This window comes from Dothidotthia symphoricarpi, assembly GCF_010015815.1.
Source record: "Dothidotthia symphoricarpi CBS 119687 unplaced genomic scaffold P153scaffold_17, whole genome shotgun sequence".
Classification (NCBI taxonomy): domain Eukaryota; kingdom Fungi; phylum Ascomycota; class Dothideomycetes; order Pleosporales; family Dothidotthiaceae; genus Dothidotthia; species Dothidotthia symphoricarpi.
Window position 1 is genome coordinate 22950 of NW_022985024.1, and position 25569 is coordinate 48518.

The 25569-nt window shown below is 50.9% G+C and overlaps 10 protein-coding genes across 10 annotated transcripts; 5 read left to right on the forward strand and 5 right to left on the reverse strand.

The window, feature by feature from the left end:
- Positions 1–155: 155 nt before the first annotated feature.
- P153DRAFT_407403 (glycosyltransferase family 2 protein) lies at positions 156–1972 on the reverse strand (the record flags this gene model as incomplete). The annotated part of the gene is made up of 3 exons (XM_033672042.1): positions 156–400; positions 464–1716; positions 1776–1972. 3 exons carry the CDS (start codon positions 1970–1972, stop codon positions 156–158), a joined length of 1695 nt encoding a protein of 564 aa, XP_033520715.1.
- An 830-nt stretch (positions 1973–2802) lies between these two features.
- On the forward strand, positions 2803–4123 carry P153DRAFT_433498 (nucleotide sugar dehydrogenase; the record flags this gene model as incomplete). Its single annotated transcript, XM_033673027.1, has 2 exons — positions 2803–3270; positions 3338–4123. 2 exons carry the CDS (start codon positions 2803–2805, stop codon positions 4121–4123), a joined length of 1254 nt encoding a protein of 417 aa, XP_033520716.1.
- A 371-nt stretch (positions 4124–4494) lies between these two features.
- On the reverse strand, positions 4495–6069 carry P153DRAFT_369049 (uncharacterized protein). Its single transcript, XM_033668674.1, has one exon. It carries the CDS (start codon positions 6045–6047, stop codon positions 4674–4676), a length of 1374 nt encoding a protein of 457 aa, XP_033520717.1. The 5' UTR covers positions 6048–6069; the 3' UTR covers positions 4495–4673.
- A 1073-nt stretch (positions 6070–7142) lies between these two features.
- Positions 7143–7579, reverse strand: P153DRAFT_297195 (37S ribosomal protein Mrp17; the record flags this gene model as incomplete). Its single annotated transcript, XM_033664146.1, has 3 exons — positions 7143–7425; positions 7475–7506; positions 7556–7579. The coding sequence occupies 3 exons, from the start codon at positions 7577–7579 to the stop codon at positions 7143–7145; spliced, it is 339 nt and encodes a 112-aa protein (XP_033520718.1).
- A 164-nt stretch (positions 7580–7743) lies between these two features.
- On the forward strand, positions 7744–8658 carry P153DRAFT_322039 (uncharacterized protein; the record flags this gene model as incomplete). Its single annotated transcript, XM_033665164.1, has 3 exons — positions 7744–7879; positions 7948–8010; positions 8100–8658. The coding sequence occupies 3 exons, from the start codon at positions 7744–7746 to the stop codon at positions 8411–8413; spliced, it is 513 nt and encodes a 170-aa protein (XP_033520719.1). The 3' UTR covers positions 8414–8658.
- A 264-nt stretch (positions 8659–8922) lies between these two features.
- On the forward strand, positions 8923–10837 carry P153DRAFT_399114 (kinase-like protein; the record flags this gene model as incomplete). The annotated part of the gene is made up of 4 exons (XM_033671698.1): positions 8923–9295; positions 9356–10120; positions 10167–10371; positions 10418–10837. The coding sequence occupies 4 exons, from the start codon at positions 8923–8925 to the stop codon at positions 10755–10757; spliced, it is 1683 nt and encodes a 560-aa protein (XP_033520720.1). The 3' UTR covers positions 10758–10837.
- Positions 10838–11086: 249 nt separating this feature from the next.
- P153DRAFT_399115 (uncharacterized protein) lies at positions 11087–12149 on the forward strand (the record flags this gene model as incomplete). The annotated part of the gene is made up of 1 exon (XM_033671699.1): positions 11087–12149. The coding sequence occupies one exon, from the start codon at positions 11087–11089 to the stop codon at positions 12002–12004; it is 918 nt and encodes a 305-aa protein (XP_033520721.1). The 3' UTR covers positions 12005–12149.
- A 907-nt stretch (positions 12150–13056) lies between these two features.
- P153DRAFT_345910 (polysaccharide lyase family 1 protein) lies at positions 13057–14858 on the reverse strand. The gene is made up of 3 exons (XM_033666100.1): positions 14552–14858; positions 14056–14502; positions 13057–13980 (listed from the first exon to the last, which is right to left on the reverse strand). Exons 1-3 carry the CDS (start codon positions 14640–14642, stop codon positions 13382–13384), a joined length of 1137 nt encoding a protein of 378 aa, XP_033520722.1. The 5' UTR covers positions 14643–14858; the 3' UTR covers positions 13057–13381.
- A 2783-nt stretch (positions 14859–17641) lies between these two features.
- P153DRAFT_433502 (nucleic acid-binding protein) lies at positions 17642–23354 on the reverse strand (the record flags this gene model as incomplete). Its single annotated transcript, XM_033673028.1, has 4 exons — positions 22874–23354; positions 18397–22824; positions 17821–18329; positions 17642–17681 (listed from the first exon to the last, which is right to left on the reverse strand). Exons 1-4 carry the CDS (start codon positions 23312–23314, stop codon positions 17642–17644), a joined length of 5418 nt encoding a protein of 1805 aa, XP_033520723.1. The 5' UTR covers positions 23315–23354.
- A 133-nt stretch (positions 23355–23487) lies between these two features.
- Positions 23488–25569, forward strand: P153DRAFT_345915 (WD repeat-containing protein-like protein; the record flags this gene model as incomplete). The annotated part of the gene is made up of 1 exon (XM_033666101.1): positions 23488–25569. The coding sequence occupies exon 1, from the start codon at positions 23608–23610 to the stop codon at positions 25567–25569; it is 1962 nt and encodes a 653-aa protein (XP_033520724.1). The 5' UTR covers positions 23488–23607.

A 25569-nucleotide genomic window follows, 5' to 3' on the forward strand; every position in this document is an offset into this window, starting at 1 on the left:
TTTATACTGAATTAGGGACCAGAGAAGGTAGAACGCAATGACCTTACTATTCGATCCGAGACTATGTAAGTTTTCCCATGCTAGTACATGGATCAAACTGTAGTTTGTGGAGATCATCAATTTTAGAGGATACTATGATTCCTTTGTCCTCCCACTTAGTTATCGCTAATAGTAACTCGAGTCTTACCCCATCTAAAGTCATCAAGATGATATAACGAATATAGATGTATAATCACAGTCACTGTCTGGCCGACGGTACTGCACATAACAACACCAATGAGGCATTGTACAACCTCAGTCAATGATTTCGAAGATTTGAAGACAACCAATATGTCCCAGATATTGCGGAATCTTCCCAGCATGAATAATATGAAGCCGGTACGTACATCTAAGTTTTCCCCTAAGAGTTTTGTTATAAGTTTCTACCTTCAATGAGCAGGGTACATGATCATGGTATACATACTGAAGAGAAAGCAAAGCGAATGAGACAGTGTAACACTCCAGCTTATCACTGATGAGGTTGCAGCGATTCTTTCAATGTAGCCAGTCGATTTTCGAGTTGCGAGGAGAACGTCGCTTGTAACGGGGCCCAGGGTCCACCGACGGCGTTGGCTGAGGAATACGGAAAAGGATTGCGGGACGGAAGTGTATGCCAGAGCAGAAAGACATTGGCGAGTTTCCACATCAGCGTTTTCGCGTAGAACCAGGCAGACATGGTCTCTATCCTCACTCATCATGGATCGAATCGTTCGAAAGAGACCATCCTTGTTGTTTGGGTGATATCCAAATTGACGGAGTATCTCGTCTCCGCAAGTACTCTCAACGACTCGAAGAAGCTGACAGCATCCTGGAAGGCAAGTGACTTTGTGACTCGTAAGATTCTGGCGGAGTCGGCGACGGTGCTGACCAATGGCGTATTCTGCGTTCTGATACAAATGCGCAATGGAAAATGGCTTAGATGTCGTCAAGTCCACGAGAATCTGGCCTGTTACTCCAACAACCTGGTTGCCTTCTCTTGCAATTTGCATAAGATTGAACGTACACTCTGCGTCAAATCGAGTGTCTGCGTCCATGCCAACAACATATTCAACGGAAGGCATCGAAGCTTGGATGAGAAAATTACAGAATTTCGTGAAGAAACCAAGCGAAAAAATGCCTAATGGAGAGTCCAAATTGCGCTGATTGAACTTGTGGAGGCATGATCGAACAAGAATCAGGCTGTCTCTTTTGCCTCGATTTTCTTCTTTGATGATGCAAAAGACGGGAAGGCTTCGGAACCGGCCTTGCACGATCTCGACATCCATTTGGGTACCATCCCAGGACGTGTAAGCATCCTGGAGGGGGGTGCAAGAGGGATGCTCAACAATGTTTTCTGTTAGGTACTCCGCCGTGGTCTTTGTCATACCTCTTCCCCTGAATCGGCCATCGCAGATGATGATGATGACCTTGTTATGCGCGTTGAGATGTTTCTGCTCAGCAAGCGAGTTTAAAGAGTTTCTTAACTCTTCATAAGTTTCGTTGTAACAAGGAAGCAGATAGGCTAGGTTTTCCAGCGTTTGTGGAACTTCTGGCATGCGCGGGTTTGCTCGCCTAAACGCATATAAAATTATGATCGCTAAGATCTCCAAGCAATCCAGAAGCGGTCGGTGAATAGTTATTGGAAGTAAAAACCAGTAAAACCTCGAAAACGACCTGGAAAGATAGATAATGATGAGACTAGAAACAATCATTAGCTCCTGCAGAAAAGGCTTTTTTGTAAGTATCGGTGGGCCTACTTGACAGCGAAAATAAAAGAAAGAAATATATATTTCTCGAATCGTAAACGTCGCAAATTAACAGAGGGAAGATGTTCGACAACTGTGCGCAGGCTTCGAGAGGAGAAGGAAATTCTCCTCTTCGTGAGGTTGATGGAAGGGGTGTTGTAGCTATTGGTCACGAGACCAACAGTGATCGTGGGCTTGGCTATGTCCATTTCTCCTTTTTACACTGGCATGAAGAATATGAAAAGACTTACTGATAGTAGGGTCAATGGTCTTTTAAAGATAAGAGGTAACTTCCATGAGGGGGCGGAATCGAACAGACATCTGTTCACTGTACAAGGAGGGCCGAGATGAACATCGAATGCTCCACAAGACATCAAGCTGCCCCTGACAAGATGTAATCAAACCCCTCAACTTTATGATCAAATAACGCCGAAAGAGTACATGTTGGGGGAACTAAGGCTATAATTCCGCCGACGCGTAGATCTTCATATGATCTCAAAAACTTCTCCTAACACAACTTCCTTGTTTGATTGAAAAGACGCCGCTCCTACTACTGGACAGCTCACAATCATTGAGTTTTATTGAGACTTCATCGCCGCTATACAATTCTATTCAACGAAAGTTATATGATCCTGGAAAAGATGGGTTCTGAAACTAGTAAGCAAGTCTTGTATGCGCATTGACATACGCCTGAAACCATGATAGTAATAAGCCTTTCTTTGGCATGAGGTTTTAATTTGCTCGAAGTATTTCTACACAACTTTCATGACTAGTCCATGCGTAACCTACAGTCTTGGCTCATTCATTTGTGGTATGACCGAATTCCAAGCCCCCGGATACCGAACTACAAAGATGCCCGAGAATACTACCGACTGAAAACCTTGATGTAAACGATTGCTATATAACCTGCTATTTTTGTTGAACTTCTAAGAGCTGTGGATAAATTCTTCAATACTTGCGTACTTGAATTCAGACCGCGTACACCATCTCGCCAATATTGCAGGATACTCAACCATTTGGTGTCCCCCTGATAATTGCCATGGTCTCAACCAAGTCCCGACATACATGTTCTTCGGCACTTGTATCCACAAGTAGCCTGAAGGAGTCAAAGGGTCTTCCGATTGTTGCAGTCATTGGAGTCGGCTATGTCGGAGCTCATCTGGTTCAAGCTTTTTCCTTGTCACTTGACGTAATCGGCTACGATATATCATGTACGAGAATACAAAAGCTGATTTCTGAGACCCCCCGGTCGAACCGCGTCACATATTCGAACAACGTTGAGAGCTTACAAAGTGCCCATCACTTCCTGATATCAGTACCAACAAGTTTGGAGACTGATAACAGCATTGATCTTTCTCATTTGGAAAGCGCACTCGAGATTGTGCAGCGGTACGCACGCCGGGGTTCAATTGTTGTCATCGAGAGCAGCGTTGCTATTGGGACAACTCGAAGGCTCCTAGAACCACTTGCCAGGACTCGTGGAGTTTTTGCGGGAATGTCTCCAGAAGTATGTACATTGAACCGGCAACCTTCGAATCCCCGTCACTGAGAAATATTCTGACACATTACAACAGCGAATCGACCCGGGTAGAGTGTCACCTCCTGCCTGTGCCATACCAAAAGTAGTGTCTGGGCTTGATGATGTTGTCCCTGGGTCGCTCAACGCAATCGCTCAGCTATATGAATCTGTATTCGACACCGTCATCCGGGTCAGCAAGCCCGAGGTCGCAGAGATGGTGAAACTGTATGAGAACTGCCAAAGGACGATAGCTGTCGCGTACGCAAATGAGATGGCGGATGCTTGCATTCCGTTCGGCATTGATCCTTTCGAAGTGGCCGAAACGGCTGCCAGCAAACCATTCGGATATCTTCCGATGTTCCCTTCTCTTGGAATCGGTGGACACTGCATACCAGTCAACCCAATCTACTTTATGTCGACATGCAACCTTCCATTACTCCGGCAGGCACATGAAAAGATGACCGCACGTCCTTCTGAAATTGCTAGCAATCTGCTTACCTCAATGTTGGATGAGAATCACCGGCTCTACAGCGCTACCCACAAACTACGTCTGCTTGTAGTTGGCTTGGGTTTCAAGGCCGGTCAGGCTGACCTGGCAAACTCACCTGGAATGAAGTTACTGAACTTCATGCGGGATTCGACCAAAGTGGATTTGATGTTCTGCGATCCTTTAGTTGGACAAGCCAACATCCCTGAAGTACCCAAGTTGAAAGAAAGTCACTGGACGGATGAAATTCTAGGAACCTTCCATGCGATCGTTGTAGCAACTAAACAACCGGGGCTTGACTACAGTATTTTGAAGAGGCTACAAGGTGTGAAAGTAGAGATATGGCAAAGGTGACTACGAGTTAGCATCTTGCCGCAGGCTGTGAGAAAGAAAACGTGTAAAAACTGAAGAGTCAGCTGATATGAGAAGTATAGAGTGTAAGATAGACATAGAGTAATTCACTAAATTATGCAAGAATGGGTTGAATTGGCCCTGGTTTGCTTCCAGTTGACTGCATAGCTCATATTGGGCAGTTATCGATCCAAGGCCCTACTTCGGGTGTAAGCACTGATATTAGACTATCAGTCGATTGGAGCTCACTGCTCGGGCTTGACGAGCTAGCGAAAGAAGACAGCGATGCTGAACGCAGAGAGGTTCTGTCTTCGTCGCCTCAGTTATCGCTGGCGTCCGAAAGCTAGTCTCTGATTGAATTTTTCTATTCATATGGAGAGGTATGTATTAAACGACCAGTAATAGTCTAGTGTTAGGATGAGTGTTGCAACAGTAGTATTGGGACACATCTCTAAAGTCTTCCACATATATATACGGATCCTCAAGGCACCCACTTGTTCGTCAGAATATGAACAATTTACTCATTGCTTGTCTATCAATAACCAACGTGTCGTCATCCGATGATGAATATCTCATCCGGTGCAAGTCGAGCGGCTTCAGACTGATGTGGCTCCATGAGGTGCGGGATGAATGCCGTGCCAACGAACTCTGCTGGAAGTTTGTCGTGTTCGGCATCGGTATTTGCATCGGTGGTAGGCCATCGCATGATATAGAGAGGATGTCCACCGTAAAACATGCACACTCTGTCTCCTGGCTTACAGCCGGGTGTTGCAACTCCGAATCGACCACCTTTGGTGCTAAAAGAAGGGTGCCCCGCCATCGAAGTCAAATGACCCCAGAAATGAGATTCCTGGCTCAATTGACGCGGTTCTAACTTATTGCTAGCATGCCAATCGACAGTGGTGAGTGAAGATATCGCGTTACGGTATGCCTCGTCGCAGTTTTCGTTGATACGGCAGTCTGTACAAAGCGCCATGATATACTCTGGGGGTACATCCTCGTCGCTACCATTTTCGCCATGATATACACGGCGGGCCAGATCGAGACTTTGGGACTCCCAATTCACAGTAGCGACAATGATTGGATTTTCAATGCCTGGTCCGTAGGAGTCGAAATTCTCAATCCCGTCTCTTACATCTATCAAATGCATATCTTGTACGACTTCAACGATCGTATCTACCAGAAACCCTCTGACGCGCAGGGTATAATCTGATTTTGTAGTTGAGATGTCTTTCTTATGGTGATACTCGATACTACTCCATCTTTCGTATGCCTTCTTGTCGTCCTCTGCAATCAGAAGAGTTTGCACTACATTCCGTTGCTTGTTTATCTCGCGATTCCACATACCAAAAATATAGCCTCGCTGTACTGTGTCATCTATGAAGTTTGGACACCAGGAAGGGAGGTGTCCGTTTCTAGGTCCAGATTGACCAGAGAACTCGAGCAAGTCGAACGATGCACTTTCACGGACTACGATCTTCAAGCAGCCAGCGAACGTCCGCCAATGCTCTTGACGGGCGGTATCGCTGTAGTCAACTAACGAAGCTAATTGATCTTGTAAATGTGGGTGAAACAGACCGAATACCGCCCAGATGCGATCTACCTGCTCTTTCATTTGCCGATGACGTACATTGTCTAGAAGTAATGGAACCGCTTTGGCATCTAAGCCTTCCCCTGACGTGGACCGTTTTCGGTGGTAGATTCGAAGTGATCTGCACTCATTCCAATGAGGCTTGACACCGGATGTATGATCCGGTAACGGGAATGGGAAGCAAAACAATCTGTAACGGCCAACGACTATGAAGTCCAAAAACTCGTCCATGTCGAGCGATGAGTCTCCACAGAGGATAACGGCTCTTCTCGAGAGGACGACTTCTTGAAATGTCCACAAACGCGTGAACCACTCTCCAATCAACAGATGAACCATACCCGTCCAGAATGGGTCATCATCAGTAGGCCACTCGGGATCTTTTTGAAATTTAGAATCGAAGTCCTCAGTTTTTATGGCGTGTTGGATGCTGGATAGGCTGCTCACTTTAGAGAACCCACTAATGAAAATGTCTGACTGTGGTGTAGAGGGACCGAACCATGCGACAACAAGCGTCGCCAGAGAGTATATGGAACACATGAGCGGGACCTGTATCGCTTTCTCGTCGGTATTTTGTTGATCGATGCAGATAGCATCTATCCATAGTCGTCGAATTGGGTCAGGTCTACTCAGGTGGAGATGCTCGAGCATTTCTCGAGCGGTAGGGGTAATTAAGAGCGGGCTGCCATTACACTTTACTGAAATTGATGCTGGCGCTGTTCCCCAGACATACGAGACCGCATCGAACTCAACATCGGTATTGATTGGATATCGCTCCGTTCGAAGTTCGAAGTGTTCTCCAATCGAAATGATGGTAAGCAGACGAATTTCTCCAGGTCGGAGGGCTTGTCCGCTGTACGGGGAATCTGGAATCAATGGATTTGATTCAGTTGCCATTTTCTTTCGCCTAAATGTCCACAGGATTTTGCGATGATTGTTATTAGGCCTTGTATTCCAACAGCGTATAGCTGTAAGGTGGAGATGGATAACCCGGGAATTGTAATAGAGGGTTTGCCTACGAGCTGAGTGTGTGGATGGAATTTGTGGCCCGTATTTGGATGGATAGTGCCTTCAACAGAATACATGCGCGATGTCAAAGAGGGCAAATGCAGACGAACAAGGTTACGAGCGCAATATGCAGACTTCATGATACGGTGTGGCGCTTCCGCGGCTGAGCTACAGGCTGACACATCCACGGGCGAGGCATTTTCATTCCGACAGCCAATTGATACAACTATCAGAAATCACAGGTGACAAGGCTGTGCCTGGGGAAGGTTGATGTTCAGAAAGCGCATTGTATCGAAAGTAATCGTCCGCCGCACGATGCTGATTGTTTGCTCAAATCTGGAGTTCATTCTCAGAGGTATCCGTAACGCCGTATGCAAACGCTCTTGCGTTTCATCATGCACTACAAATGGTGTACACCCAATCTGCTCAACGGAATGACGCCGTCCCAGGCACATCCTTGATCTCCTCAAACTTGGTCCCCATCTTCACAACCGAGTATCTGATTAATCGCGGATCAAGCGACATGGTCCTTCGCAGGGCGTGTTGCGCGCGAGCACTCGCGTCGAAGCGCATGATGAAGTGGTGGCCGTAGTGGTGTGTGGACTGCAGCTTTTTCGCTGGCTTGGGGAGGAGAAAGGTGCCCCAGTTCGAGACCCCGCGCACGACACCGTTCTTCTCGAGCACGATTTTGCCGGCAGTCTTAGCGATCCTGGTGGGTATCAGAGAACATTCGCGCGGAGGAGAGGGTGGTGGGCTACTCTTTGACTTCAGAGAGGCGGCCAGGCCGAACCTGTACGTGTTAGCTATTATGCCGCCATAAGAATCAACGCGAGGCGTACCACTCCTATCATTTCGTACAGCATCTTGATTGTCGTGATGCTGTCCCGCCGCTGCGCGAACGTTTACCCAAAGCGTGCACTTTTCGCGGCGAAGAGCTCCGTTTAGCGGGCTTGGCAGGCATCACTTCCATCGCAGCTCCCCCAGTTGCGACTTCCAATCCTACCCCACACACAATAACGACGACAACATGGCTGCCCGATCTTCAGTTGCTCGTGTTGCGCGCCAATTCACCTCTGCTGCGGCCAGGAGACCAAGTCCCTTCGTATGCCAGCGATGGCAGCAATCGACACAGCGACAACGGTTATTCTCGGTTTCCGCCGCATGTATGTTCATGTTGCTGGAGGCACGATCGAAAAAGGTGTCAAAGAGCTGGATGGCTGACATGGGGCAGTGAAGGCGAAGAAGTACACCGAGGACCATGAGTGGATTGAGATGTCCGCAGATGGAAAGACATGTACGTTTATTGTCATTGTCGCATTCACACAATCACCTTCCCTAGGTTCATGTTGAGATCTATGTCGGTGTCGAACTGACTGTTACCAGGCACACTCGGCATTTCCGAATACGCAGCCAAAGCGCTTGGCGATGTTGTGTACATTGAGCTGCCACAGATCGAGATGGACGTAAGCGAAGGCGATGCGATTGGTGCCGTTGAGTCAGTGAAGTCTGCATCCGACATCCTCACACCCATCAGCGGTACAGTCGCCGAAGTCAACTCGGATCTAGAAAAGACGCCGGGTAAGATCAACAAAGACCCCGAGGGAGACGCGTGGATTGCGAAGATCACGGTGTCGGGTGAGCCTGCGGGCAAGACGATGAACAAGGAGGAGTACACTGCCTTTACTGAGGAGCCGTAGAGAGCGAGAGGCAAACTCTTGCCATCATGATAGTTATGAGTCCTTGGAGTTCAACACAGGAAGGGAAATACCACATTACGAATATCACAACCATCTCTGTCAACGCTCACTTACATGTTGTACTCCAGCACTTTCAAGGGGGATCTGTCTGTAAAATGCGTTGGAGTGGTAAGCATCTATGCAGTCTCATACGGCAGCGAAACTTTGGCAAAGTTCACTCACGTCTCGCCTGTCCATATCCTACCAATCATAATCTTTTCAGTATTCAGCCTCGTCTGGGCGTTCTAGCTTGCAGATGCAAGCGCACGATACGTCCACTCGTCTCCAGCCTTCTCGCGACATGTTGTCGTCATCAGCTCACGTAGGTGGTAGTGCACTTTGATTCCCGTAGCTTTATTTGGGTCTCCAGTACAATTATTGCAGACGCTGACCACGTTCTGCCATTACGAGCTCGCTACCATTACTACCAAACTTATGCCACAGCTAGACGCCGCAGTGTCAAGTTTAGGATGAACGCACTCACAATCTCCTCGTCTCTTCTGACGGCTCCTCCACCGGACCTACCTCCTATTCTTCGCATTGAGCAGGGTGACGACCACATCGTCCCAGATGGCACGCAGCTACCCTACGAACATGTGGGAATACTAGGTTTCGGACATAGTGGTACTGTCGAGAAAGTGAGAGACAAGACCACCGGGGAGGTTTATGCGCGCAAGATAATGCATATGCGTGGAAGGAAGCACAAAGCGCAAACGGAACTCATCTTCTCCAACGAAGTCAGGATAATTCGCAGCCTCAACAAACACCACCATATTATACACGTCTTCGCAACGTACATGACCCGACGTGAGGTTGGGTTGATACTTCTTCCAGTAGCAGATGGTGGGGATTTGGAGCATTTTCTTGAAGATTTACACGACTTATGATCATCTGACGCCTTAGCTCCGCGCATCGCTTTGATGCGGCACGTCCTTGAGCAGGCTTTCGGATGTTTAGCCAATGCATTAGCGTTCATACATCTGCAGCAGGTTCGGCATAAAGACATCAAACCTCAAAACATTCTGATCGATCATGGTCGCGTCATATACACGGATTTTGGATACTCCCTAGATCACAGTCAGCTTAGTCGCAGCACAACTGAAGGCCGACCGGATGCGCTTACTCGACGATACTCAGCACCCGAAGTACTCGCATACGAGCATAGAAATTCATCGTCCGACGTATTCTCCCTCGGATGTGTGTTTCTTGAGATCATGTCCGCACTAACAGACGGTCCAGACCTCTACCCAAATCAAGGCAGTTACTCCGAGATTCTAGATGATATACACGAACAACTCGGACTGTTGATCTTACCCCCAAGACTGGTGTTTCTCCCAAACATCATCGCCACAATGATCGAGCACGGGCAAATTGCCCGTCCTGAGGCCAGCCAAGTGTCGGAGGCAATATGCGGCGCGCCTGGGTGTTGTTGCGTTGAGTGTTACCAGGCAACAACCCAAGCAGAACGAAAATGCAGACACGTTAGAGAGGAAAACAAAAGTATCGATGCAAGCATGCAGGCAGGAAATCCAGCACCGGCAAGCGCTCTCGTAAATCAGTATCCGTCAGGAACAGTGACAACAGATTGGCTGTGGACTCATCCCCGCAACGATGATTTATTAACCAATCGTAAAACCGCTGGTCAGACACTAGAATCGTTCTATCAAAGTAAGTATTGGGGTTTTGCCCTGTCGATCTGGCTAATACCAATAAGGCTTTCGTTTGATACCGGCAAAAGATCGCGAGTTTTGGCGACTTGGTCGTGTCTTCGCTACGTTGAAATTTGAACCGGTAGACTTCGCGGGGAATTATAAGTTCAACACGGATATGCTGTCAACTGTGACATTCAATGACATGTACTCGGTCAGATATTGTTTCGTAGTGGTGGGGGTTGATCGAGGACACGTCGTCCATACGAGGTAATATGAGTATCCAACCTCGCACTTACTTTAACTGACTCAAAAGTCAAATCCTCCCATGTGGGTCTTACCCTACTATGAGGATTGGAGTAAATCCTATCGCGTACTTCACTGGCACGGATTCTGCGACTTGTTACAGTTCAGGCGAGTTTGAACATGGTATGAACAAGGAACCCGTTCAAATTGAACCAGCGGAGCCGTCTTTGACCATGAACCCAAAATGCCGAATCCAAATTCGCAAGACATTTGGTCAAACGATGAATGGTTACGTGAAGGACATTGGCACAGTGCTGCCAGAGCACCTAAATAGATTACTCAGTTATATTCCAGAAAGATCTCATGGGTTTTGGAATGTTCATGGAGCGGTAAGTAGGCAAAGCGACTAAGCACAATACACCATGACGAGAAAGGGACTTTGATCGACGAAATCATCCTGACCTGAACATCCGATCGATTTGACAATTACAACCTGCTTAGATCCATAAATCTTCGACACGTTGTGCCTCGTTCACTACTCGGAGCTATATCCATAAAGCAGTGAATTTGACTACGTCTTCGAGGCGGGGCTCGACAAGGCGGCATTGGCACACGAACCCTGATCAGGCAACGGTCCGCATATGGCTCAGTCTTCGCGGCACAATCGCTTGTTTATAACCTGACTCCTCTCGCTCCCGTGTGCTCAAGCATACAATCTCAAATCTCCACGCTCACAAAAATGCCAAACAAGAACCCCCGCCTGAGCCGCGATGAACTAGTTGCCATCATAAGTGACTTCTACAAGTTTCTCACTACATTTTACATCCCTACATCGGCTCTCAAATATTCACCCCCAGATGGCTGGCCTAACACAACTTTCGAAACTACGGCGGGATTTGGCAAGAAGCCGTTTGTCATTGATCTGATCAAACATCTTTCATATATCGACGGTGCGCAAGCACATCAGATGGTAACCAATATCCATCATAAGAGTGATGTTGTAGACTATTCAGTCTGCTCGCCAACACAGTTTGCAAATGGTAGTCTTCTTTGCGGAGAGATGGGGCTGGAGTCTGAGCTTGAGGACAGATTGGAACGTGGAGAAGAGGAGGGTGAAAACGATGAAGATGAGGTCGAGGATGAGGACGGCGAGGAAAAAGATGGGGATGAAAACGACCATGGAGATGACGACCATTGGTCAAATGACGACCCAGATGAAATCATACTCGAAAACATGGTAGTGCTAGCTGAAGGTTACGAGAGCGGCGGTCGCTCCCTAGTACTCGATGTTTTCAAGGGTTACATCCACGAAGACGAGATACGATGCAACTTGCTAGGTGGTGTGGCTGTGGAAGACTTCTTCCGCGACCTACGGGATAAGTACGAGAGGTTGGAGATGGTGCCCATCCACGGCGCGATGTTTGAGAACGTAGCCGAGATCTATGATGACGAGATGTCGGTCGACGGATATATGGGAAACAGGAGGAAGCAAAGCAATACAAGGGGATTTATAGGAAGCATGGGTGGCCTGGTCAAGCTTACAGGAAGGAAGTGGCGTTGGCGGCTATCGAGGCGTGTAGGCGGAGGAGGGAGGAGGAACACGACGCTGAAAAGGAGTAGGTTGTCATGGTCGGTTGCTTTGGTGGTCGTGGAGTAAGGGCATCCCACTTTGCAGCATGCCAGTGTCGACAAGGGAACTAGGTGTCAGGACTGCAGCCAGAAATTAGAGAGTGACATGGGTGAATTTACTCGAAGCGGGAACACTCATCTTGCCGCGGTTACACTAGATGATTATAATCAACATGGGACCTTCATCAGACTATGAACTCGGAAGTCATCTCCCAGCTCAAATTGGGTAGCGTGAAGCTGCTAGCGAATACTGATCACTCACAAGACATATACCTTCGCTATCTGCGTTGACTTGTTATTTCCTGAAATCCGCGAGACGTTTGTAGTAGCTCGATCTTCGTGGGTCTCGCCTCAGTGAGCTCTCCATTAATTGCTACACCTGCTGCTACGACAGCAAGCGCGATCCTACGCAACACGCAAACCTTGTTAGTAATAACGTCAACCACGCCAACTGTTTGAGCGTCCTTTTATGTCTTTCACAAGACCACTGGTAGTAACAAATGGCCGAGAAGACAGGGCCCACAAATAGGCCGATTAACGTTCAACTCGTACTCGCCCCAGATCAATCAAAAGATGACAGTATGGAGGGGCAGCTTAGCTATATCTAGCGGTCCCGTGAAATACCGGTTATCCAAAGCTCATAAAACCCCATCCAGTAAAACTGCCGCATCACCTTTCCTACATCAGCTTAAACGAAGCATAAGCATGCTTCACCAAGTACCCAAGTCGTATCTGCAAAACGACTACACATGGATGAAGCAGAAAGTATTCATCACCCCACTACCAATCCCTCTAGGTCCAAACAGCGCCAACTCACTACCCATGATGATCGATACGCAGAGCCGCGCTTCTCGCGCGAGCTTCTCACGCTATGTTCACAACCAAATGTATGACCATGAAAGGAGCCGACACTCAGATAGAGCGGTGTGAACGCAGGAAAGTGGATGGCGGTGAGTTGGTTACAAAGTCACCATCGTGCACGGTTTTGTATTCAACGACGTGGAAAGGTCCACTTGACTTGACCCGCCAGTGGGGTTTGCAGAGTGGGTCATTATCAAGGAAGCGGTGAATAGATGTGAACAAGACACGGTTTGAATGGGAATTGTTAGTTGCAATTGCGACCACCGCGTGTAGTTCGGCGAGTGAACTTGGATGATGGCGATGAGTCAAACAATGATGTAGAAGAGCAGCGCCTATCAAACTTAAAGAAGTCATGGTATGAATCACGATGCTTGCAGGAAGTGATGTGAACAGTCAATAAATATATTTACTAAGAATCGAAGTATACAATAATGAAGAATCTCCTTTCCAACCACAACCCCCAACTCTAATGTTACCAGCCATCATCGAAGGCTGTGAACCATTGTTTGTACCAAGAACAAGCTTGGAAGACCAATCAACGGCTTTAGATACGTCCGTAACCGGCGGTGTTGACGAGGTTCTTCGCGTTGGCAGCGGCGGCAGCAGCGGCGATGTTCTTGCCCTTGAAGTTGGTCAAGAAGGTGGCATCAGCACCGGTAAGAGCACCGGATGTACCGTAGGCGTTGAGCTGGCAAGCGCGGCCGAGGGAAGCGCTGCACGCGGAGGCGGCCGAGGCGCTGGTAGCCTGGTAGACCTGGCCGGGAAGGCTGGCCTGAGCGGGAAGAACAACGTTCTGGAAGACGTTGCCCTCGTACAGAGCCTTGGTTCCGGCACCTGCCTCGAGCATGTGCTGGGAGCCGGCGTAGAAGTAGTTGTTGACAGCGTGGAGGAGGGTGTTGCCACCGACCTTGGGGGAGCGGCCGGAGGTGTGGTGAACGTAGTTGTTCTTGAAGGTGACCATGTCGCTGGAGCCGGTGAAGTACAGAGCCCAGTAGTGGTGACCATCGCAAGTAGCAGACCAGGAAGTAGCACCGTTGATCTCGCAGTTGGAGATGGTGACACGGCCGGAGGCAGAGTTACCAAGAACGATGTGCTGACGGGCAATGAGATCGGTGGTGACGTGGTCAACCCAGATCATGTCGCCTGTGGAGATGTCAGTATTTTGTGGGCTTCATGGGTCGAACAGAATATGTCCAAATGATGAGAGGGAATACGAACCGCCGTCAATGGTGATAGCATCACCACCCCAGACGTACTTGGGGTTGATGTCCGTGAACCTGACGTTCTGGATGATGATGTTCTTGGCTCCGCCCACAATACGGACACCCTTAGCCTTGATAACACCCTTGCTGCCCTGACCGATCAAACTCTTGTTGGAGGCGATGGTCATTCCGAGCACACCGGCCTTGTCGTACTTGATGCCGCTGACCTTGGGGGCGTTGGGCTGGTAGTTGTCACACCATCCGTCCTTGTTAATGGCCTGCTGGCAGGTGGAGCCAGTGCCCCAGGGGGAGCAACCAGCGGAAGTGACGGTACCCTCGGTACCCGTGAAGTCAAAGGTCTTGGTCAAGACAATGACACGGGGCGAAGAATCACTGAGGTAGCTGATGAGCTGGGCGGTTGTGGAAGGGTAAACGGGGGCGGCGCTGCCACCACCAGTAACACCTGATATGACGTTAGTGACTGTGTAGACTGATAGAAACGTTTGTCGTACCCTTTGCGAAACCCTCAGCAGCACCGACAACGCCAACTGCGCTGACTTGGGAAACGAATGCCGCAACGGCGGCGAACAGAGAGTACTTCATTGTGGTATACTGCGAATTCTAGGAAGAAATGAATGGATAGCAAACACAGTTTGCAAGTAAAACGAATGTGGGTGTATAAGAAAGAAGGAACGAGGCTGGATGTCTGTTAGAAGGTCAGCGAGGCTTCTGTTTTATAGCTTCTGATCGTAAAGAGGCACACAGACCTATGCGGGCATCTAATCACCGAGATCTTGGCCTCTGCGTGATGGATTTCTCGCACACACATCCGTGGAGTTTCAGAAGCGGGTTCCGCAGCCATAGGCGGATAAATGGCGTGCGCCCTAGCCACAACATGAGTCGAGGATCATGATGCCTGTCGGTGATTGCTTTAGGGAAGCGAAGGGCCGTCGTGATAATAGTGATGTTTTGACTCACGCCACGAGATAGACCTTACAGCAGACGCAAAAGCAGCTGCCGCTGCGGGAGCACTACCTGCCTGCAAAGCTTAGCATCTTGCGCCGAGATGCAGGAGGTTTGTTGTGGAAGTCCGTAGCCGCCCCGCTTACGGGGCAATCTCGACAGTGGATACTCCGGAGTACTCGACGTCGAGAAGCCCGGAGGTTTTGTTCTGGCCGTTTCAAATCCACAGGTGACAGGGGGTTTCACCGTACCCACCATCCCGTTTAGGGCTGACTCTTTGCGCACGGTATGATCATTGCGTTGGTAGGGCGGGATCTGACTCTCGGAACCCTGAAAAGCCGCCAACGTCGGTCATAAGCTTCATGCACCGTGCCCCGAGCCGCACGAAACATCGGCAGGTTGACGTCTTGGGTTGAGCGCGGTGTTGGATGGATCTAGAAACTTGTCATTCACCGCTAATCTTTCGCAGTTGGTCCCAAATTACCTCACGCCACACACATGTCAAAAACGTCCGCGCGCCATCCAGGTAATCGGGAACAGCAACCCCATCTTGCAAGAAACGTCCAGAAAACATAACGTAACATTAATCGAGTGGTATGACCTGGATTCTTGCGCAAACGCAAAGACAAGTTTTTTGTCTCTCCCTGCGTCGTGAGGATTGAGGCACAGCCAGATTGTGCAATTACAAAGTCACCTTCTAATACGGGCCTAAGGTAGTACCGTAGCAATTTGCAACATCTCGCAGCAATCTTGATAGCAAAAGATAGTGAACAATCACAACGGCTCTCACCTTCAGATGGAACCCAGTGATAGCATTATGATGGAATGCGAATAATCCAGCACTGTGGTACTCTCTCCACTTTACGTGTTATTCTCCGATTCATCAGGATTCATCATCAAGGCGAATTTAATCCATCTGTGGGTGTCTTGAAAGGTATCCACAGGTGGCAAATGAATTCTACTCCAAGTGGGGACAACAATCTACGATGGGCAGGACGGCACGACTTGCTGTCTTATGGGTCTACTACTCTGTCTTTGGTTATCACGATGTTGTGTTGTGGTAGTATTGCGTGTCATTAAGCTTATCCAACCATGACAAACCTCGAACCCCTAAACCTATATCCAACTGAACACAGAACTATAAGATCGACATATTGACTAGCCCTGTACGGTATAGATGCTGGAAGAGGAAACAGTGTAGAGGACGGAACATTAATTGTCGCTTTACGTCGAAAGTTGGAAGTACTGTGTATTTCTGGCTCAAAGTGACGTTATTCATATGTGCATTCCTGCAGCTTCTTTCTCGTGTATCATTTCAGGTCTTTAGCGTATTCATGCTTCTTATAGAAGCAGATAGACACAACACGGTACAAATCTTGTATTGTAACTCTGTATAGGAACTACAATCTGACCTCTTTACACAGAATAAATATTAGTGAGAGTACACAGTAGTATATCTCATGTACAAACACCTTGTAACGAAGACATTATTATTTTTTGTCGATATGTGTAATTTGAGAGTTTTTATCCTGGAAATATATGATCTGAACTCACATCATCTCGATCTGTCCAGATATATCAATTAACGACTCTCATATCGACCAAATATATCACTCTTGACATGAACATCTCAGTAGCCATGCAATACAAAGAATCAACCAACCCATCAAACCCAGCACTATATGTTCATTCATGTCTAACCAAAAGAAATCTGCGATGCTTAAAAACTATTTATCCTCCTCAATCTCACATAAGAAAAACGTCCAAAAGTATACATACCTGCAAAACCCCCTACCCACGATAAACCAACACATGCCACCCCATATGATCAATCCCCTATTAGTAAATGTCTAATTCTCGTATTACATCAACCTTATATAGCCTCAACACTTCAAAGTAACAAACTCTCCGTCTTGCCCGCGACCTATACATACCGATATTCTGCCAACCTCTACTCTCCTCATTACCAACGTATTCGACATACTAACCTCCAAGATTCACATCCTGCTGTACAAACGAAGATATATATTTCTACTCTAAGTGAATCAGGTATGGTATCTTCGCCTCGCTATTTATATTAAGCAAAATCACAACCTCCGTGTTCTATACAATCATTTTTGCACTAAACATATACACAACGAACCAGACGAGACCGGATACACAGTATCCTTCCCATGCCATCCCGCCGAAAAGCTGATAAGCATAAGCACAGCACACTCTCTCCACCCATCCGAACAAACAAAAACTCATCATTCACCACACCCCAGAATCGCCAACATCTTCCCTTCTCAACAAAATAAAATAAGCCAAACCCAAACCCCCATCCACAGCTGTGTATCTCGCTCTCCAACCCTGGAGTAAACCTTATACCAATTCTCCCTCCCGCATTCTCTTTTCGAAAGTCAAAACCATACTTCCACAAAACCGTGGATGTCCACCAAACCGTCTCCAATCGATGTGCCAAAACCGCGTAATTCAAAACATGCCAACCGCTAACCCGCACCCTCGCAGCGCAAATGAAAAAGAACAAGAAAGAGAACGAGATGGGAAGATGGAGTAGTACACGCGCAACGTTGACGAGGGCGGTGTGGGAAAAGATATACATGTTTCTTCCTGCTGATAGATAAATATGTCTAGTATCATTTTTCCGTCTTGTACCACAAACCAAGTCCATGGACGCTGTACAAGGACGTCAAGTCCGGATTCTTGTGGGAAGAAAAAACACACACATACATCACCACACGACCAATCCAAGATATAAACCAATAATCACAATATTTTCACCTTACATAAAAAAACACCTCACAATACCACTTACTCCTCCTCTCCCCTACTAGCCCTCTCCTCAAGCGCCCCCTCCGCCAACCCCCTAACCCTCTGCACCCCCTTCCCACCCCCCACCCCGCCCTCCCACTCCGCCCACTTCTTAAACACCCCCATCCGTCTCTTCCACTTCCCCACCCTCGTCATCCTCTCAAACAACCCCCTAACCTGCTCCTCGCTCCCCCTGCCCATCTCAAGACTAACATACATATCCCACACATCGCCCTTATTCGGCCACGCACTCACCAGCCCCTCGAAGATAGTGCGGCCGCGCTCCGCGTCGCCGTTTGCGCTCTTGAATTCCAGGGCCGCGAATTTCTGCGTCAGGTAGCGGTGTTGCTGTGCTGGGACGGATTGGGTTGCGCGGGGGAGGAGGGCGCGGGCGCGGTCTGGGGAGGGGGGGGATGCGACGTCTAGGAGGAAGGCGGCGTGGGAGAGCCAGAAGAGGGGGTCGGGGGTGAAGGATTTGTTCTTTGTCATGGATTGGTAGAGGGTGTCTGCTTTCTGTGGGTGGGGGTGGTTAGCATGTTTCTACGGATTTAGGGGTGTTGGGAGATGGGGGTGTACGTACGTCGAGCTTCCCAGACGAGATGTAGATTTTGATCATGCGCTCGTGCATCTCGCGCGCGTCGTTGTACTGGCATGCTTCTTTGAAGACTTGGTCCAGGGCGTCGTCGCTGGCAAAGTCGTTCTCGAGATGGAGTAGCGCGGTCCAGACGTTTAGCTTCTCCTTCTCCTCGCGCGGATTGATGGTTGCTAGTGCGCGGCGAGCGATCTGGCGCGCCTTCTCAATCTCGTTCAGCTCGCGCTGGAAGACCATGTAGCGCACCCACAGCTCGGCGCTGTTGGGCTGGCCTAGGAGAAGTCGTTCGTAGTCGGCCACTGACTGCGGCCCGTAGGCGTCAAGATCACCAGTACGGTCTTCCTTGATTGTTGCCTTCTTGGACTTCTTCTTCTTCTTGGGTGTTTCGTCTTCTGAATCAGACTCGGCTGCCTTTTGCTTGTCAAGGTCCATGGTGGCGCCTGTCCAGTCGAAACCTGAGGTGCTGAGTCCAGGTGCTGCCGTCTTCGTGGCTTCGTCATCGGACTCATCCTCTGAATCGTCTTGATCCGCGAGGTCTTCGTCATCGTCGCTGTCTGCACTCTTGACGCTCCTCATCTCCACGTCTTCGTCGAGCTCGACACCGCCGTCGCTTGAATCGTCCTCATCATCGACCTCGGCATCCGATCCGTCCTCCATCTCTTCGTCCGCATCTTCGCCCTTGATTTGAGAGTATTTCAAACCAAAGCTGATCCTCCTCTTCTTGATATCAACAGCAAGCACTTTAGCCTTGACCACGTCATCCTTCTTGTACATCTCCGCCACCTTATCCTTCTCGACTGGTGAGTCTGCGAGTTGAGAGATGTGGCAAAGGCCGCTGACATTGTTCGAGTTGTCGACGAGAAGGAAAACACCATAGTCCTCCACGTGTCGAACCTTGGCCGTCACAATCTGTCCAACCTTCAAATCGCTAAAGTCGAGCGACTCGACATACTCGCCTTGGATGACCGACAACTTCAAGCTTAGTTGGGGGTTTCGCGTGCTTTCCTTGTTCGATATGACCTTTCCAGTGACGAGCTGGTCGACGTGGAATGCCGATTTCCACTCTTTGATGTAGGAGTCAGAAAGGTGGCTGACGCGTACGTATGCCTCGACATGCGGGCCGAGCCGCACAAAGATACCGTTGTCGGCCACGTGCTTGACAAACCCGCGAACAACCTGGTTGACCTTGAGCTCGGACCTATCCTTGATCAACGGGTCCTTGACTGGCAGAGATGAGCTCAAGACCTTTGACGGCCGAGCAGACAGGATGAGCTTCTTGTTGGGCACATCCACATCAGTGACGCACACTCGCATGACGTCTCCGACCTTGAACTCCGACGGCTTGGCCTTGTCGTAGTCATCTGTAAGTTGCTCAAGGTAGATGGGCGCAGCAATGTTCTCGCTAATCTGCACAACCACCGATGCGTCGTGTGTCTTGGTAACGCGCGCAGGTAGAATGTATCCGACCTTCATGTCCTTGAGGGTGAGTGACTTGCCGGTGATGGAAGACGCGGCAGTCAGATCCAGTCGCCCAGCAGCAACATCAACAGTCTTGACACGGACCTTGAGCGCAGAACCCACAGGGAAGTTTTCCTCGATAGCCGAGAGCTGCTCGAGATCGTCGGTAAGATCGAAGAAGTCGATGCGCCCACGAACGTTCGCCGAGATGTTGACCCAAACATAACGATCGGCGATGTTGTTCACAAAGGCTACATGTGAATCTCCAGGAGTAAGTTTATCAAGCGTCAAGACGTCAGTCTCCGTTTTAAAGTCAACCGTCTTCGCAGTCATCTCGTATGTCGGTGTCTTGTTGCTCGATCGGTGTGATATGGGGAGGAAACGGTGATTGCGGGCGTCGTGTCTACCCAGGACCTTAACTTTGACGATGTCCTTCATGCTGAACTGCGCCAGAGGGTGCTTCTTGTCCTTGATCTCGTCCCACGAGTTGAACATCTCTGCGACTGAAATACGGCCTTGGACGTTTTCGGCCAGAGCAATGTTCACTTGCGTGCTCTTGATGGAACGAATGCGAACGTTGACGATCGTGCCGAACTTGATGTCGCCGGTAGACGTGATGTTGGGGTCCACCGGGTCGACAAGAGCCTCCCCGGTGATTTCTGCTGTCTCAGATGTTGCTGCAGCTGGCGTATCTGTCTCGGACTTGAATGATAGCCAGAAGAAGCCCTTCACAAGGTCGACATGTGTGACTCGGACTGTGACAGACCGGTCTTTGTAGAGGCCAAAGTTCGGAGCCAGAAGCATCTCGTCTGTCAGTTGTGACTTGAAAACTGCACCACTAAAGCCGTTGCCGAACTCCACAAACACCTTGTCGGGCAGAATACCACGCACAAATCCATGCAGAGACTCTCCAACCACAACGTCTTCGATGCGAGTGATGAGCTTCGAGGCCTGTGCGTCTTTCAGAAGACTGGCTTTCTTGGATAGCGTGACAGTCTTGGATTTGTCGTGCTTGCTCAGGACGACAATATCTTTCAGTTCGCGTCCGACGCTTATCGTCTTCATCGTGGAAATGTTCTTCTTCTCCGACCCGTCCGTGAGATGACCAATACGAAGAAGACCCTTGACACCGTTACCGATATCGACAGTCACGAGCTCTTCGGATTTCTCGACTACGGAGCCCTTGGTCACGTCACCGGGGTTCAGTGCGGTGAAAGCGGCCTCCTTGTTGGTGTCAATAGCGGCAGGGTCTTTGCAAGACACCAACAGCTGGCGCTCTTCTGGGTCGACTGAGATGACACGGACATCAACGACCTTTCCTTTGCTGAACTGTGTTCTGGCGTCCAGAATGTATGCCTCGCTCATCTCTGCGACTGGAAGCCAAGCCTTGACATCGCCGTAGAAACGAACTGTCGCACCATTGCGTCGAACGTCCACAAGTATACCGGGCCCTGTCATGCCCTCTTTGAGCATGGCGTAGTTTGTCCAGGGCTCGACGTCGGAGTTGACCAGAGTCTTCTTCAAAGTGAGCTGGATCTGATGTCTTGCGGGCTCGGTGTACAGAACTCGCGCTTTGACGTCTACGCCCTCTCGGAACTTGCGCTCTGGGTGCTGGAGATGCACATCTGCAAAGTGCAGCTCTGGAACAAGGGCTGTGATGCCATCGGCGAGGTGGACGAGAACAGCGGGAGCACCGTTCTTATCAGCAATGAGCTTGTGGACCTTGCCCTTGACGACCTGGCCAGCTTTGATGTCCTCGATCCGGAGGAAAGGCTGATCAATGACCTTCTGCTCTAGCGACAGCTGGAAGATGCCGTCCAAGTTGTTCCAACCAATAATTCGTGCGCGATGTGTGGATGCGAGCTTGAAGGCGCCAGCATCCTCGGACAGGATATCAACTCTATCGTCAGCAAGACGAGACACGTGCGCGAATCCGATGACGTCTCGAGTACCGAGCTCGAAAAAGGCACCCTGTCCTGGCTCTACCTTGATGACCTTTGCTTCGTCGACGATAGTAGAAACTGGCAGAAGCTCCAGGGGAGATTTGCGATCTTTGGGCTTCCCAGACATACGAGACGAGAAGGCTAGTACGTGGTCAAGCAGAGAGATGCCGACCTTTCTGGGCTCAGAGTCTGGACACGTGAACAGAATTCTCGCCTTGACTTTGGAGCCAAGCTTCAACTTCTTCGACATGTCGCCACCCTTCTCTGAAATGCCAGAATGGTAGGCGTCGGCTGTGGCGTCTATCAGTCCTAGAATCTTGCCTGTGACTGTACCTGGCGTGGTGTCGGCGACCAGAACATCGACAGCCGTTCCAGGTAGGAAGATGTCGATGGTGGGTGCTTCGGTCAGGGTGTTGCCTTTGGTCAGGTTGCCTGCTTTGGTCTGGTCGGCGGACAGCTTGACGATCCTTCCGTCAGAGTTGAGACCAGTCACCAGACACATGAAGACAGCTCCCTCTTGCACTTTTGCATGCTGCACGCTGGGGCCCAGCTCGCCCTTTGGCAGGAAGCCCTTGAGCTTGGAGTCGCCGAGTCCCAGGTCCATGACGAGTCCATGGTCCTCATTGCTGATGACGGAAGCTTGGACCATGGTGTTGACGGGTATCTTTCGCTTGTACAGGCCCTTGTTGGTGACCTTCGGATCGATTGACAGTTCCAGTCGCTTTCGTGCTCTTGCCGAGTCGTCGGTGGTAGATGTGACGCAAGCGCGGAGGTACTGGCCGACGAAGAACATGTCTTTGAGGTCAACGTCCTCGAAGCCTTCGCCCTCGCCATCACCGTCCTCCTCTTTGCCCGACTCCTCATCCTTGAGAAGCTTCTCGAGCCGCTCGTTGAGTTTGTCGGAGACGGCGGTCAATGGCACGTACCCAACGAGGTTGTTGGGAAGGGCCAGTACAACATCCTGATGGGTGATGTCGGTGACCTGGCCGAGAATGAGGGTTCCAGGCGACAGTTTCTGCAGCTGTTAATACTATACTTACATGGGCAATGCGACCAGCTCTCACCTTGTAGTTCAGGCCCTCGACGCGGACGATCGGCTCTGCATCTCCATCTGCGTGCGCCTTCTTGCTCTTCTTGGCCGGGCGCTTCTTGGCGACCTTTGCAGCAGCCTTCTCGTCGTCCTCATCGCCCATGTCGCTGAGGGCATCGTCACCACCACCACGCTTCAGCCCGGCCTGCTCGAACAGCACGTCCTGGTTCGCCCGGATCTGGATCTGCTTGTGCTCCAGCGGGGTCAGAACACTCGCGCCACCTCTGGGGAAAGCCTTTTCCTCATCCTTGAAGACGCTGGGCTTGAGCGCCGCCTTCTCAGGCTTCGCAGTCGCGGGCGCCGGCTCTGCAGCGGCGTCAGATTTTCGCGGACGCTTGGCCGAGCGGTCGGTCGATGCGCCTTTCTCCTTCTTGGGCGGGGCGGTCCCCTCTGCTTTCCGTTTCATTGCGCCCATTGCGATGTGTGGGGGTGTGGTGTTGGGGAGCTCTGCAAAGCTCTGGCCGTGTCCAACAATTTGCGATGGGCCGCCAAAAGTTCGAGAAAAAAAGAGTGGGGCAGCGCCAGAGCCACTTAACGCGAGGCCGGCGCGAGAACGCGCACGGGTCATCGTCACCATCACGACGGGCGCGCTAAACGTCTCTCGTCCCATGTTTGTGCTGTTCCTACTACCCGCCCACACTGCATCCTCGTGCCAATTGACCCATCGCCGTCTGACTACATTACTGTATCTGCACCCTCAGCAGCAGAATGTCGTCGCCCTGCGCTCCTCGCACCATGCTCCAGGAGCCCACGCCCGAGCTGCTGCTGTCGTCACCGCCCACGGCCAGCAGGAAGCTCAGGCGGCCGCCCCCCATCACGCCCAACCGCTTCACCCGCTTCTTCACCCCGCGCAACTCGGGCCGTGGCTCTGCGCGGACGGCCGTGTCCAGCTCCAGTCGCCAGCTGCAGGACATCACACGGGCCGCCGTCAACCGCAGCACCGCACACGGCACCACGCCCCGCAAGACGGTCAACTTCGCCGACGTCGAGAATGACATGCACACCCCGCAGACGGCGACGCGCAAGAGGCGGAATCTGTACATGTCGCCCGAGAGCTCGCCCGCCCAGTCATCGCCCTCGAAGCGCTCGAGGTACCTGACGCCAGAGGTGCTTGATGAGCTGGAGGATCCTGAGCCCCCCGTCTTCCCTGCGCCCATCCGCCGGCTGCAGAGTTTGGGGGGGACATCGCGGAGGCTGCAGCGCTCGTTTGGCGGCTTGCTGAGTGTGGGCCGTGGATTTGCCCGTGACCATTGCACGTCATGGCAGGACCAGACTGCCAACTTCTACAGCGGCGCCGAGGACCTGCACCAGCTGCCGCAGAATGCACCCCCGTTCTGCACGGCCAGCTGCAACACAAACTCCCTCCTCGCTATCGGCGATGAAGACGGATACATCCACCTGGTCGACTCGGAAGGCGACTTCTCCAAAGCCCACGTCTCATGGCGCGCCCACTCGAACGCCGTCATGGATGTCCAGTTCTCGTCCGACGACACCTACCTCGCTGCCGGCTCAGGTGACCAGACGGCCCAGATCGTCGACGTCCGCACGCAGCAAACCCTGAGTGTGCTTGCAAAGCATAAATCTTCCGTCAAGCAAGTCCGCTTCCAGCCCGGCGACGACAAGATAGTAGCAACATCGAGCCGCGACGGCGCCGTGCAGATCTGGGACCTACGCTGCAGCGGCGGCCACATGTCCGTCCACTCAGCCTGGGGCTCCGACGCGCCCTACGCCAGCGTAATCCGCACACTCGCCTCCGCCCACGCCGACAATGCATCCTCCACCACCACCACAAAGAGCCTATCCACCGGCAAAACCGAGACGGTCAACCGCCGAAACGACGTCTCCGTCACAGCCCTCTCCTTCCTCCCAGACGGCCGCCAGCACCTCCTCATGACCGCCTCCGACGCCTCAACCTGCGTCAAGCTCTGGGACATTCGCGGCCGCTACTCCCTCCGCGGCCCGGCAATCCCCCTCGCTACAACACGCCACCCAGACTCCCACAACAGACACCGCCACTTCGCTATCAACTCGCTTACCCTAAACGCTTCCGCATCCCGTCTCTACGCCCTCAGTAAGGATAACACGGTATACGCTTACTCTACCTCCCACCTCATCCTCGGCGTCGCTCCGGAGTTGGCTACAAATACGACGCAGATGTCGACGGCGACGCATAAACAGAAATTCGCCCAGGATGGTCTGGGCCCGATGTACGGATTCCGCCACCCGTCTTTCCACGCAGGGAGCTTCTACGTCAAAGCCGCGCTGCGCAAACCCTCACCCCTCCACCCCGAACTCCTCGCCGTAGGCAGCACAGATGGCTGTCCCGTGCTCTTCCCCACGGATGAAACTTTCCTGCGCCGTGAGCATCAGCCTGCACGTGACGAATACGAACTCCCTGTGCTGCGCAGCTTTTCCTCCGCTAACGCGCGCGTGCTGGATAGTATACCGATTTATGAACATGGCACGCCGCTTGTGCGCGGGCATGATGCGGAGGTTACTAGTGTGTCGTGGGCGCGGAGCGGGTGTTTGGTTAGTGTTGGGGATGATTATAGGGTGAGGAGGTGGGGGGAGGGGATGGGGGGTGAGGCGAGGGAGTTGAGGGTTGGCGGGGAGGGAGGGGGGAGGCGGTGGATGTGTGGGTGGGCTGAGATTGGTGGGGTGGGGGGATGA

Bases quoted from the DNA above. Each gene is read 5' to 3' on its own strand.
- P153DRAFT_369049 (XM_033668674.1), bottom strand. From the start codon at position 6,047: ATGGTTCATCTGTTGATTGGAGAGTGGTTCACGCGTTTGTGGACATTT.
- P153DRAFT_345910 (XM_033666100.1), bottom strand. From the start codon at position 14,642: ATGAAGTACTCTCTGTTCGCCGCCGTTGCGGCATTCGTTTCCCAAGTC. The intron at 14,503-14,551 runs GTACGACAAACG...ACGTCATATCAG, and splicing joins TGCTGAGGGTTTCGCAAAGG to GTGTTACTGGTGGTGGCAGC. The intron at 13,981-14,055 runs GTTCGTATTCCC...ACATCTCCACAG, and splicing joins TGCTATCACCATTGACGGCG to GCGACATGATCTGGGTTGAC.